Source organism: Halichoerus grypus, chromosome 8 (genome assembly GCF_964656455.1).
Source record: "Halichoerus grypus chromosome 8, mHalGry1.hap1.1, whole genome shotgun sequence".
Lineage (NCBI taxonomy): Eukaryota > Metazoa > Chordata > Mammalia > Carnivora > Phocidae > Halichoerus > Halichoerus grypus.
The window spans coordinates 115,442,730-115,457,226 of NC_135719.1; the positions used below are offsets into that span (position 1 = coordinate 115,442,730).

General features: G+C 41.0%; 1 protein-coding gene across 1 annotated transcript in view; it reads right to left on the reverse strand.

The window, feature by feature from the left end:
* KCNH5 (potassium voltage-gated channel subfamily H member 5) overlaps window positions 1-10,534 on the reverse strand; it is a 311,548-nt gene extending 301,014 nt beyond the window's left edge. The window contains exon 1 of the mRNA XM_078053792.1: window positions 9,656-10,534. Within this exon, the coding sequence (XP_077909918.1) occupies window positions 9,656-9,728 (73 nt within the window). The 5' untranslated portion in view covers window positions 9,729-10,534. The remainder of the gene's footprint in view (window positions 1-9,655) is intronic.
* Window positions 10,535-14,497: the final 3,963 nt, after the last annotated feature.

A 14,497-nucleotide genomic window follows, 5' to 3' on the forward strand; every position in this document is an offset into this window, starting at 1 on the left:
TTGCTCTGTGGAGAGCTCTGTTCTCTGAGCCTTAGAAATGTTCCCACAGAGTCTCAGAAAGATTGCCAGTTACTTTGACTATAGTTGCTCTAGGAGAGAGAAAGACAGCTTTAAAATGAAGAAGGAGAATGTATCACACCTTTCATTCCTCACACAGAGATAAGATATTTTGTTTCTGAGCCCCGTTAATGAAGCAACTCTTGTCTTTCCACCTATAATTCCTTCTTTGGTCCATCATATTTACATATATTGGCTGCAGATGCTGTCAGTTGTGGACACGTTTCATGCCCTGACATCAATCAGTATAGTTAATCATCATGCATTTACTTTGCACACAACACTTCTAGGAGGTACAAAAGAAGTACATGGGAAAATTCTTACCTCCAAGGATTGATCATCTAGTTAGGAAGACCAATATTCCACTGATTGTGAAGCCAAAGAAGACCCTCAGATTTCTAGACTAAAAGCCTAAAATTTTTAATTTTTTTTTATTGGAGTATAGCTGACACACAATGTTGTCTTAGTTTCAGGTGTACAGCATAGGGATTCAACCTCTCTATAAGTTACGCTGTGCCCACAAGTGGGGATGTCCCCATGTAACACTGTTACAATGCCATTGACTATATCCCTTATTCTGTAACTTTTATTCCCATGACTTATTCATTCGATAAGTAGAAGCCTGTATCTCCCACCTCCCTTGACCCATTCTGCCCATCCTTCCATCCCCCTTCCCTCTGGCAACCATCAGTTTCTTCTCTATTAATTTGTAAGTCTGATCCTGCTAAAAGACTAAAATATTAAAGACACCTTTGACAGAGATGGGGAAACAGCAAAGTGAGTAAGTCCGTTTGAAGCCAAAACTAATGATAACTTCAATTCTGGCCACCACTGGGGTTTAGATTACTTGTGAGAAATACAAGAAGAGAAATTCTGTAGGCCACTGGAAACACAGAACTGGGACACAGAGAGGATACAGTTTAAATTATGACAGAGGACAAGCTTCCTCTGAACAGCAGGGTGAAGATGTGTAAGAAAGATGGTTGAAGTTTGAACCTGGAGGACCACTTATTCTTCAGGAGAGGGGAGATGAGGGGAAGGGAGCAACAGGGCAAGGAAGAGAGGAGAAAGGGAACAGAAAAGGAAGAGGAGGGGACTAGAAAGAGAAACCAGGAAAAGGGCCAGAGAAAGTGCAAAGTCATGAAGGCCAAAAGACAAACAAGTGTGGGGAGAGGGTGGTGGAGCATCATCTCAAATCCTGCAAAGTCAGAAAATAGGAACAAATAAAAGGCCTTTGGATTCACAAGAATACTCGCTCGTAATCTTCTAGGACATTTTAACATTATGGTACAGATGGAAATCATTTGAAAGAGGTGCAAAAGGAAATGGTGACCAAGAATCAAAGACATCGACTACCGATGGTGCGTTCAAAGATTTAAAACATCTAAATGATAGTAATAACCAAAAGCACTGACAAAGTATTTGTTACATGCCAGACACTGTTCTCACTACTTTGTATGGATTACTTCATTTAATCCTCACTCCAGCACCATAAGCCAGGTACTCTTATTACTTGTATTTTACAGAGGAGAAAACTAGGTACCAATAAGTAAGGCACAGAGCTAGTAAGCATTGGAGTCAAGACTCTCATGCCAGCCTGTGGCTCCTAACCAATGGGCACACTGCCCCTCACAGAAAAAAAAAAAAAGGCATTATTTTTATCATTGTGTTTATTATGCCTCCCCAGTGCTTATATCAGCGCCTAGCACATAGGAGGCGCTCAATACATTTTTGTTTCACTAATAAATTATTAACTAAAAAGAGTATATGAGGGTCAAGCAAAAGGATGGGAGCTGTTTCGGGGGGATTTTATTCTGCGCCCATTCAACCCTTGTTGAAGAATTTTTCTATTCTCCCAATGCTATAACTATATGAATATAAACTTATTGTGCTTTAACTTGCCCCAAATAAAAAATATGCCAGCAGACAGAAAAGGCTTACAGAAAAGATCAGGATAAAGATTAACTTCTCCCCTCAATCCAAGTGAGTTGTTTGCTTTTCAGTCAAACTTGGCGATCTGAGGCTGGCCCTGCCATCTCTAAAAAGCCAAAATCCATTTTCTCTCGTCTGTGGGATTCTGTCCAGAAGTACAAGCTGCTCCGCAAGGCAAAACTCACTCAGAAGATACTTAAACTGGGAAGGATCGACTCCCAAGGATAAAACTTGACATCTCCTAACTGTGAAATTATTTTTTAAAAAATTTAACTGGAATCAACAAATCTCTATACGCTTTTCTTATACAAAACAGTCTAGCTTTTAAACCATTAGAGAGTAGAACAAAAGCAGTAGGAAATATTTTAGCTGTACATCAAGTTGGAATAGGAGATGAGCGTGAGATCGCTTATATGTTCACCTCTCGTGCTCTCATGAGTCCCATGTGATTTGCCCTATACAATGCAATTTCCGCTTTCAGATATACCCATTGGCTAAATATTTTAAACTATTCAATCACTTATATAAGCTTACTTAATAGATTTAATCAGCATTGTTTTTGAAAAAAATCAATTATGGACTTGTTCAATTTCGGAGACAAAATCAAAAAGCAACTAATACTTGGTGCTCTGTGCTCTTCACAGTGGAAGATGTAAAAGTATTGTGAGGTATGACCCACATCATTAAGGACCTTATTTCATACAGCAACATGTCCATGACTTTCTAATTATAGTCATTACCTCTAGGAACTGCTATAACTGTGCCCCTAAGCTCAGATCTCAAGTCCCATACCTTTGTAATTAGTATTTATATTTTCCTAATGGGACCAGACCCTGAGAAACAAAGAAATCTATTTCAACAAAATTTCAAATAGCTTTTCAACCACTCTTCCTTTCTAAGTTTTTTTTAACTGCTCTTCAATTAATTTTTCTACCTTTTCCACATGAAAACTTAATGTATCACAAAACTACTATCTAAAATGTATACAAATATCTCAGGGTGCCCGGGTGGCTCAGATGGTTAAGCCTCTGCCTTCGGCTCGGGTCATGATCCCAGGGTCCTGGGTTGGAGACCCACCATCGGGCTCCTGGCTCGGCGGGGAGCCTGCTTCTCCCCCTCCCTCTGTCTCTCCCCCTGCTCACGCTCTCTCTCTTTGTATCTCTGTGTCTCAAATGAATAAATAAAATGTTTTTTAAAAAATAAAAAATAAAATATATACAAATATCTCTTTATTAGTAATAGTACCACATACAACCAAAAACTAAAATAATGTCTAAAATTCACACTCAATATTATCACTTCCACCATTCAATCAAATATTCCAAGACTAAGCATTTCCAATATTAACTTCTATATTTTATAAAATGAGAATATTTACATGATTCTTTTTAGTGATTCTTTAGTGATAACAAGGAGTCATGCCATATATATTATAAAGCTAGAGTATTTGGCGAAACGTGAGGATTTTTTTCAGCTTTATTGAGGTATAGACAAATAAAAATGTTATATATTTAAGGTGTACAACTTGATGATTTCATAAATGTATACATGGTGAGGTGATTATCACAATCAAGTTAATTAACACATTCATCACCTCACACACTTTTTCTTTCTCCTCTGTGTGTGTGACAAGAACATAAGGTGGGATTTTTAAAAATTCTACTCTGTTATTGGTAAAGGAAAATGTTTTATAAATGTCCATTTCTTAGAGCACATCAAACCACTGTCTTTGACTTGAATTTCCACAATAATAATTGCCACTGGTTTTGGATTGTGACTTGTTATTCATGTTTACTGGATTTCACAACATATCTCCTTTATTCATAAAAGTGCTGTATGGAATGTTTTAATTTTTCCAATTAAAACTAATTTTGTTTGGGACATTTTGAAGCATCTCCCAATATTTGGTTTCTAACCCTACCAAAAAGAAAAAGAAATTCCTGAAGCCAAGATTCAGACTTGCTGATTGGCAAGAAACAAAATCTCTTCAAGTAGTATTATCTCTAACCATATTCTGGGGAAAGTTTAATAAGTTTGGAGAACTTCAGAGAATATTTTATCTAGCTCTGTATTTTATTTTAAAAGTCTGGATAACATCAAAATACTAGAATCCTACAATCTCCTAGGAAAATAACTATAAATCTGTGAACTATCTTTGAATAAAATCAAAGCACTGTCAGGAACTGATTCTACTTCACTGATTTAATATGAATTATATCAAGACATCTGGTAGAGGAAAAATTTTGTTGAAATAGAAAATATATATGGACATTATATGGCGTTCTTCTGCAAAACTTTTTATTTCATGGATATCACCACCGCACCAAAAATGGTTTATTACAATAAAGTTTTGTTCATCTGCTAAAGTAAATGGTATACTAGTCTAAAATGTATTTAAATATGTTCCTTTACATAAACTGTTTTTATTAATAGCCAATTTATTTAGTCACAAAATGTTGGTTGCTATCAACTAAAATGAGACTGTAACAATTAAAAGAAATGAATACGTTTTTTCATTTCACTTCCCTATACGTCTTACATTTTAGTTATTTTCCTCCAAGAGTAACAACTAACTACGCTGGTTTTAACCTTCAATCAAACTCGATGGAAAAATCATGAAAACAGAAAAAGGAAGACAGGCACTACTTGGTTCACCTGTGCTAGAACCTACAGTGACCTCTTGTGGTAAATACTATCTACAGAGCTTTGGAGAACAAGACCTTTTCCTAGGCCAGACACTGGAGAACATAGAAGCATTGTTCCTCCGTGCTAGCAAACAGCCATCACCAACAATGGAAGTAAAAGACAAATACTAACTAAACTAAAGGATTTCTTGTTGGAAGTCTACTCAGTCATTGTCAATGAAAATATTCATAGTTCCTTTCTTCTATTAAAAACTACAGTGTCTTACATGGTTCTTTCAGTAGGGCAAAGGATGACTGGGGACATGGAGTTCTTAACACCCCTGCTCCTGGAATCAAGCAAAAGATAGACAAAGAGGGCAATTTCTGGTGAAGACAAGAGTGAACTGGGATAAGCAGCGTTCTGGTCAGTAAAGCATTGCTATTCGTTACATAACACAGTGTGGGCTCTAGAGCCAGAGATAATCTGCTGGTTTATTTATAAATACAATTCAGGGAGTGGTCAGTATAATTTCAACCTCTACAATGTATTAAAAGTAAAAGTGATACATGGTAAGACCTGGGTTAATCAATGCTTCAGACACTATGCGGTTCTGTCACTATTTCCTGAATAGTGGTTTAGATATTAAAGGAAATCTTTCAAGAAAAAATATCATGAACATTATATCAAAAAAAAATCATGTTTTCACCATTTTTTACCTTGGATACTACTAAAAAGGTATGATACCTTTTTTTTGTTTTATTTTTAAAACATTAGTTCTCTATTTCTTCTCCTATAGGTTCCCTTTTAAGATCTCAGTTTTCACAAATGTTAATTATAGCAAAAAAATAATTTTGGATTTTCTGTAAAAGGTGACTGAGTCAAGAAAGTGCTTGTACAACATAAATATCTCAAGCCATAATGGAAAATCGAGTATATTGAACTTCTCTTGCAGGATAAGTGGTTGATAAAATACTACCTTTTCTGTTTTCTTCTTTTCTGAGCCCCTTTTTTTCCTCTAAAGAGAAAAACATTTCTAGTTTTTCATAATGTTTAGAATATTAAAGAACAATAATCAAATTCTAATAAAAAGATATTAAATTTGGTATGTATAATATTTCAAAATAGCAACCTAGTGCACTGTCATGGACACTAATCATTTCTGCCTATTTGTTAAGGAATCAAAGACAACATACAAATAAAACGTGCTGCCCCAGGACATAGTCAGGTTGAAGGCCTTGGAAATGTTGTGTTTTGTTTTGTTTGAGTCTAAAATTTCACCTATAACTCTTAAATATTTGATTTCTTTCCGTTATTTACCCTCTACCCACAGGTTTACTGCTCCCTACAGCCCAATGTACACTGATGAATAGCTTTCATAAATAATTGAAATTTAAATAAGGGAAGATAGCCTAATAATGTGCCAGATGTGGGTTCAGTCAATAAGCACTTCAGGCTGAGGCCTTCTATGAGACCTTTCACAGATGTGATGAACTAGTTCCCAAACTTTCTGTTCCTGGCAACTCATTTTGAACCTCCTGGCCAAAAATGTATCTAAACCTTGCTATTACACTTATACTTTTGACCTTTACAACTTCTTAGACGATATCCACTAGAATCACATGTTAAGAATTATTGTAATTCCTTTTATTTATCTAAAATTGATCTTGTCTTTTATCTTAACACTAAAAAGAGGAATTCCCTACTTGTACTATTTGGGGATTTGGCCATAAAGTATGTTTGTATTCATCCTACTCAATAGCCCTCATTATTTTATTTTACAGACTTTGAATCACTGGTAACAATTTGAAATGCTTCCCCATAACAGACTGAGTCAACCAAATAAGGAAAATAAAAATCCAATCTCAAGAGGTGTAAAGAAACTGCAAACAGGAGCTAGTACTATTGTAGGGCACAGAATACAGCGCTGTTCGCCTGGGAAATTGCAACTGAAGAGTTAGGAACTTTATTAGGAAGTGCTCCAATTTAAAAGCTACATCCAAATAGACCACATTTCATGCTCTTTTGTTCCACGTCATCAAGAAGTTCTCTGATGGATGTCTAATTGGCTGAGATTTCAGTTCATTAGTGATATCCATGGACAAATAAGTGCCTGATGTTTTACTTTTCCAAATCTGATATTCCCCCCGACTTCTGTATCTCTGTTTCTGTATTTCTGTTACTTTCCACATCTCTCTTTTGCTCTTTGCGTGTGTGTGTGTGTGAGAGAGAGAGAGAGAGAGAGAGAGGTTTTTCCGGTACCTCCATCTTTGTGTCTGGGTGAATGGTTTTCTGTTTATCTCCGTACGTCTCTCTGTATAATTTCTATATCATCCGACACTCATTAAAAGATCCGATCTTTTCATATGAAGAAAATGATGTTGTATCAGAAAGAGAAGCATTTCATGGGGTAAAAGTAAATAGGCAACCCCAGCCTATCTTTCTTCAATTTCTTTCTTTTCCACTAAAGCTCTGCCAACACTTCACTTTCAATGTGGTTAAGTTAGTGAATAATGAAATCTTCAATGTGACAAACCTCATCCATCTGTGAGAATCCTGAAGGGAATTTTCTCTGTTAGTCTCAATTAAACAATTTCTCAGAATGAATCTTTCTATTTCTCTGCCAAATTATATAGAAATGGCAACAACTGCGGGATACTCCCACATGAATGTGCAGACCAATTTAACACTGTAATTCTCAATTTCTGGGGTTCTTCCTGTAAAAGTAGTACTGAGACTTTCTAGTTTTTACTACCTACACATGTGTATACCTAGCTTACATGTCCAACGCATTTCAAACAAAGCTCAGAGGTATTGAGTGGTGGTATTAAAAGTTAGCCATAAGTAATGAGAAGTGATATTTTAAATGCCAAAACAGATCAATTTCCATTTGCACTTGGTGTTGTTATTTATGGAAAGAAGCATTAAACCAATGAAGCAATTATGTAGGGGAGGTGTCAAAAAGATAAAACATTCATTAATTTGGATGGTAACTGTAAAATAGCAGCAGCAGAAGCAGATATCTCTAAGCCACATTAAGGTAAAGTCTTAATCTCTTGTATATCTGCAATAAGAGATATTCTAAAAACTGGCTCATAGTTCCAATCTGTAGAAGAAGTTTCAACCAAAGATGCTATATTAGTCAACTTCAGTCAAGGAATTCTCATCTTCTTTCTGATTATCGTGCAGAGGAACAGAGCCTGTGGGTTTTATTTTTTAAGGCCTTCTCTGAAAAGTCCTCTCACAGACCAAATTGCATGGAGTTGAAATAACCCAAAAGGATAAGAAAGCTCAAATAAAATGTATGTATCTTAAATAGTTAATCCCAATAACCTTTAAATTTCCCAAATGGGTTGTTTTAATAGTAACATCCCGTTGTACTCTAAGTCTTTGCTTAATATACATAAGGGTAATGTATAAACACAGAAATTGCCTACCGTTATGAATTTGTATTTTGTATTATCATAAAAAATAAAAAATACATTTGAAATCACACTGGAATGGTTAAAAATACTATAGATTTTTTTAATTAGACTGAGACTATTAGCTACTTTTTCAACCAAAAAGTCTGCTCTAGACTTGTAAAATATCAGGTGTTGACCAAAGTGGAAGAAATAAAGTCACAAGCTTCGAATTAAAACCAAATATCACAGCAGAGATTTATGAAAATTACCTTGGGACACTTAAATATAGATAGTCCCAAAATCAGGGGAAATATTTGCAAGCCTAGTTTTAGAAGAGATCCTAATCTAAGAATTAGTATAATCTAGTCAACCAATTCAGGGAAAGCATAACTATTTTTTTTTAGTGTGACCCTCTCTTACCCACTAGGCAGAGAGCTTCTTGAGAACAGAAGTGTTTTCACCATTTCTTTTATCCAAAGGACCCCAGAGAGTGTCTGTTGTATATGGCACCCAAATACATATTGTTTCAATGAATGAGTAAACAATGAATTATGGAACTGCATAGAGTATTTCCATTGCTCTACTGTAATCAATATGCAGAAATATCTTTCTCATAAGTCTCCAAATAAGAGATCTCAAAATAAAATAACAGGCCTCTAAAGGAAAAAACTTTAAAGGATACTTTACATATCTTGCTTTAAAATTGGAAATTATATAAAAGAATTAAAAAGACACGAAAGATGGAGATTTCAGTAACATGCAAAGTTTAGAAGGTCTTAAAATGTGAACTATATAATGATCCCAATTCAGAATATCTTGGAGGAAATGAATTTATAAATGCATGGCATTTTTAAAGACACTTTAAGGCAAGAAAACCTTACAATCAGTAGCAAAGTAGAATGGCATTTCTAAAAATTCTTTCTCCAGTTACTTTAAAAGCACTGTAGCTATTGCCTCCCTTTTACATTTCTCCTGTTTAAGTCAAATCAAATATATCATATAGATTAATATAGACCACTGCACACTGAAAAAAAATTAAATAAAGAAACTTTAAACACGAACTTAACCATAGTAATTGCCTTCCCATTTTTCAAGTACTCTATTAGGTTCAACTCCAACTATTCTCCCCTGCACAAGGTTTCTTTCAGCAGTGCTCATTGGGCCCAAAAGCCATTCCAGAGACTTAAATCTTATTAAGTAGCCACTTTCACAGCCATTCCCAACTTGAGGGAAACGCTTCCACTAAGATTAACTCTAAGAATTTGATCAGTCCCTGAAGTTGACTTGGGGAAAAAATGTGGGGAAAGGATGAACAAGAAATATATCCCTCATCAAAGCAAAACTCAACTTTATTCTCCAGTTGAACCTACACCCTACCAGCTCTCTCTTCCCTTCCCCCCCTTCTGGGCTCTGGACAGGTGGGTGGGAGGTGAGTATGTCTTGGAGAGGGGATGCAACTAACTTTCCTCCACCACCTTATTCTGCTCCCCACCCCAAATCAGGTCCAACTAGTAACTGAAGCCACCAGGTAGAGCTGTCTGTATCCCCCTCCGCCTTAGGAGAGGGATGGGATGGGGAGGATGGGGGGCGCGCGTGGGCAGGATGGAGGTGGGGGTGTTCTGAACTGCAACTCTTCTTACCGCTGGAGCGCCTGACGATGTTCTCCAAAAATGTGTTCTGCGGTGCCACCAGCCCTCTCTTGCCCCCCGGCATCCTGGGTCTGGAGAGCGGCGGCCAGGATCCGCGGCGGGGGAGGGGGGGATGCAGGAAGAGAAGGTGGAGGAACAGGAGGAAAAGGTGGAGAAGAAAATCGAGCCGAAAGAAGTGGGGGCGCGGCGGCGGCGACGGGGTCCCCTGACTGTGTCTCCAGCCGGACCCGGATGAGCAGCTCTGGGGAGGAGGACCAGGCAGTTCATGGTAGTAGCGCTCCCCCGGCCGCCGCTGCCCAGTCTGTGGCGGTGCCGCACACGGGGCTCGGGAACTGCAGGCTCCGCGGGGCACAGTGCGCCTGCGCCGCCCCCGCTGTCGCTGTCCCGCCGGTGCTGATGCTGAAGCTGCTGCTGAGGCTGCTGCCGCGGCGGCGGTCGCCTGGGCGCGGACTCAGCATTTCTCCCTCTGCCCCGCGCCCCGGGGCCGGGGAGCGGGAAGTGCCAACTCAAGCCCTCGCTCCCAGTCCCTCTCAGTCCAGATGCGGACCTCTTTACTGAGCCTTCCTCTCCTCCTTCCCTGGCCCACCCCTCCCGCGCAGCTGGATCGCGGCTGCCCAGCTGAGCCCAACTTCTGCCGGGCGGTGCGCGCGGTGGCCGCTCCTCTCTCCCCGGAGATCCAGACAAACGTTCGCTGTCCAATGGGGCCACGGAGCGGGAGAGGAAGTGAGAAGCGAGCAGGATGCCAGAGACAGCAATGGACAGTCGGAGGGCTTACATCTCAGCTTCTCCCGCCGGGGTCCCCAGCCCCGGCTGCTCCCAAAGACGCGGCTGTCAGGGCGAAGGTGTCGAGCAGCTCCCGCTCCAGCTGTGGCTGAGCGCCGAGCAGGGACTGACTGGGAGGCGCGCGGGGACGCAGAGCAGCCACCTGACGCTGCTACCGCCCCCCTCCGGGCTTTGGCGCCCGAAGCTCAACAGAAGAGCCGTCAGCACCCGCCCTGACCCACGCCCAGGAGCCGGGGCCAGTTAGGGTCTGCGCGCGGAGAGCGCGGGAATGGCCCCTGCGCCTCCGGCTGGAGCTGGCGCGCGGGGGAGCCTCCCCAGGGCCGCGGAGCGCGGGAGGCGAGCGGCGAGCCCCGCTACCCGGGTTAAGTTGCGGGAAAGGTTGCACTTAATGCAAGGAGTAGAGGAAGAGGGTAAATAATTCACACCAGAGAGAGGAGTGCAGCGGGCAGCATTTGTGGTGGAAAAACAGTAAAGGTGGTGGGAACGAAGCAGCCCGGGGGGGGGGGGGGGTGCTGGGAGGCGGCAGGAATCTTCTCTAAGAACCCTCCATCCGCTCAGAACCAGGGACAGAAGTGGAACCTTTAGAATACTTAGTCCAAAAGCCGGAAACTACCCGAAGAAGGGGAAATGGCATAATTGCGAATGTAGCTCGGAGGGATGGAAGGAAAAGGGGTAGCTCACGCCGAGGCACCTTCTTTTATCTAAAGCAGAGGTTCTCAAGGCGGTCCCGGACTGGCAGCATCTCCTAAGAACTTGTTAGAAATGCAAAATATCGAGCTCTACCTCAAAGCTAGATAACTAGGAACACTTGGGACGAGGGCCAATAATCTGTTTTAACAAGCCCTCCAGGTAAATAAGATGCATTCTCGCTCAAGTTGCAGAAGCTCGGATCTAAAGCAGCCCCTTCAGAGGCTCCACTGGGCCTATCCAGAAAGAATGACTGCTAAGCAGGTTCAAGGACTAAGGACAAAAAGCGCACGCTGCAGCACGGTCAGAAGTCGAAGCGAAGGACAGTTGTGTGGGGGCGTCTCCTTTTGCTGGGGTCATAATATGCTACGTAACCCCTGTTAGAAATGGTCAAGGCTAAATTGCTACGAAGCGGCAGGAATCCTCAGGCTGGGGTCCCAGGAAACATCTGCTCAGCTCCTGCCTTGGGCAGGAAGGAAAGAGAGAAGGTGTCTGACTTTGTTTAGAAACCCCTAGATTACCAACCGCTGGCCTCGACTTTCGATCACTCTCTCTCCAGAGCACCCGGGGGGAGGGGGAAGAGGCCATTGCCTGTGACCGAGAGACACAGGATCCAGGTTTTAGCCTAGGGCATTTTCCCCCTCTCCACTCTGAAATTTCCACCTATTTGCCCAGAGCTTGGGCGGCTGAGTAAACCCGGAAGGTTGACGCAAGGCAAAGACCAGTTTGCTGGGCTAGGATTCCTTCGGCAAAAAAATCAAGAGACTGTGGAATAACACTAGGCTATTTTAGCTTTCTACTCAAGTACTGCTGGTGGTGCAAGTTAATTCCCCTACAGCTAGAAGGTCTTCTAAATACATTGGGGTGTATTTAGTTAAATAACAAGGGACTCAGGCACGCATTGGATCCGTCTAAACCGCCTGCCACTGACAGGAGTCAGATATGTGGCTGAGGTTACAGCTCCCTCCCTGCAATTGACTGGGTGTGGGTTAGGGGCGGGGCGAAGCGGAAAGGCGTTTTTAAACGCACGAAAGGATTCCTCCCTCCCCCATGGGTCTTATATAACCTGTGTTTATGGGGACTAACCTAATGTACGGACACACCATGGTCCTAGACTAATGAGCCATTCACAGGCTGGAGTGGTAACAGACAGGTAAATACATATATAAATATATATTTAAAACATATAAAATATATATATTTCATAGATTGCTATCCTAGACTTCTAACGTGATAAATCCATTATCATCATTAACAGGAATATATATATATAAAATATATTTATTTCATAGATTGCTATCCTAGACTTCTAACATGATAAATCCATCATCATCATTACAGGAAATACTTCAGATCTATATGTTCTTTTGCACATCATCAGCTGCCCACATCTCGCCTCTGGGTATTGATATAAAACCTCTGTTTCCCAGCATTTCCCATCTAGTATAAATATCTCTGTTCCTAATCACTCCTCTGTGGGTGTATTAGCTCACACTTCCCAAAGAGGAAACTCTTTTGGACTCCATTAAGACACAGTCACACAATTACTGGTAGAACTTCCCCGTTTATTTCCATCTGCAGATTTAATTAAAATGGCATTTATCTTTTCTTCTTTGTCCTTAATTGTATAGCATTATAAACTTGGATTATTTTAGGGCGCCTAGGTGGCTTAGTCGTTAAGCGTCTCCCTTCGGCTCAGGTCATGATCCCAGGGTCCTGGGATCGAGCCCCACATCGGGCTCCCTGCTCGGCGGGAAGCCTGCTTCTCCCATTCCCCCTGCTTCTCCCATTCCCCCTGCTTGTATTCCTTCTCTCGCTGTCTCTCTCTCTCTCTGTCGAAAAATAAAAATAAAATCTTAAAAAAAAAAAAAAAGAAGTGTTCAGGTTCTAGGTACATTTAAAAGGTAGAGCTGACAGATTAAAAAAAAAAACTGTTGGATTATTTTAATCATTGTAAAAAATTGGTAATTATAAAATGTCAGACCTCTGGCTTCCACACTTTTCTTAATCTTCGAGTTTAAATTTTCATTTTCCAGAGGAAGAAACGAGGACCCAGAGAGATGAAGTGCCTAGTCCGAGATGACACAGTGCCTTAGAGGCTGCGCTGAACCTAGAATCAAGTCTTCTGACCCTGTAGCAAGAGCTCCTTGTAAATAATAGAAAATAATCTGATGCTGCCTAAATACTGGTAACCACCAGCAACATCCAGTGATCTCTCTTGCCATCGCTGATTTGCAGCACTGGAGAGAAGAGAAACCCCTGGCAACAATTTGCAACAGCTAGCTCCTAATCAAAATAGAGTTAAGGAAAAGACAGTGGCACCATACGGACTGACAAGCCCTGAGGAATGCGCTGGCAGATTGCAGCAAGGTGCCAATACAGGATTTTAAACGTGTTTTGCAGACAGAGTCCATATGTTGTAACCAAACTGCAGGATTTAACAGGTGAGAGAGAGAGGAATCAAAAAGCTTCAATGTCACACAAAGGGCTTCTTTTTGTTTGTTTCATTGCAAGGATTCCATTTTAAAGCAGAATCATTTGTCCTTTTCTTCTTTCTTCAGGCATTGCCATTAGAGTGGTGTTGTCTGTGAGAACCAAGAGTTCCAATACCCAGAAGTGTTCGCTGATGCCCAAGTCACAGCTCGGAAATGAACGGATGTTAGCTGAACTGCAGGTGCATTCCATTTTAACAGCAACTAACATAAAAGTGAAGACTTGGAAATCTGACATATTAGGAAGTGGTGGTTTGTAATCAGTACTGGTTCACTGAAGGATTCTTTTATCAAGCACCCCTTCTTTGAAGATTTTTTAAATGTAGTTTATTTGACAGGAGTGTAATTATATGTAAACTCTCAGAAATGCCTTAGAAATAGGTCCAGTCTGACTTAATGTTGGACCCTTTCTGTGAAAATAGCTTACCCAATACTCTCTAGGGGAATGACTTTTCTCCCTATCTCCAATTCTTGTTTCTGAGATAACCTCGGCCTAGGTCTAAGGTGCAATCTGTGGATGCTGCATGGGGAGCTCAGATGGAGGAATGGGAGAAAAGAAGAAAGGGGCCAGAGGCTGCTCCCCAACTTGGCCTCCAGGGTTGGTCTCATTAGAGCAGTATCAGTCCAAACCATTTCCTGCTCCCAAACCCGTTTCCCAAGTGTCACTCTCTGTTTCCCTCAGAGCCCTGCCCCAGCTCTAGGAGTGATATACCCAAACATTACTACTCAGTTCCTCTGCATGCACAAAGTCCCACGCTTGAACTTACAACCTCCCTCCTCCTCCTCTTCTCCCACCACCTACCCAAACTAAGTTGAGAAAAAGCAGAATGGACAGGAGAATAGCTGAATATTATATAGAGGGCCAGTGCTT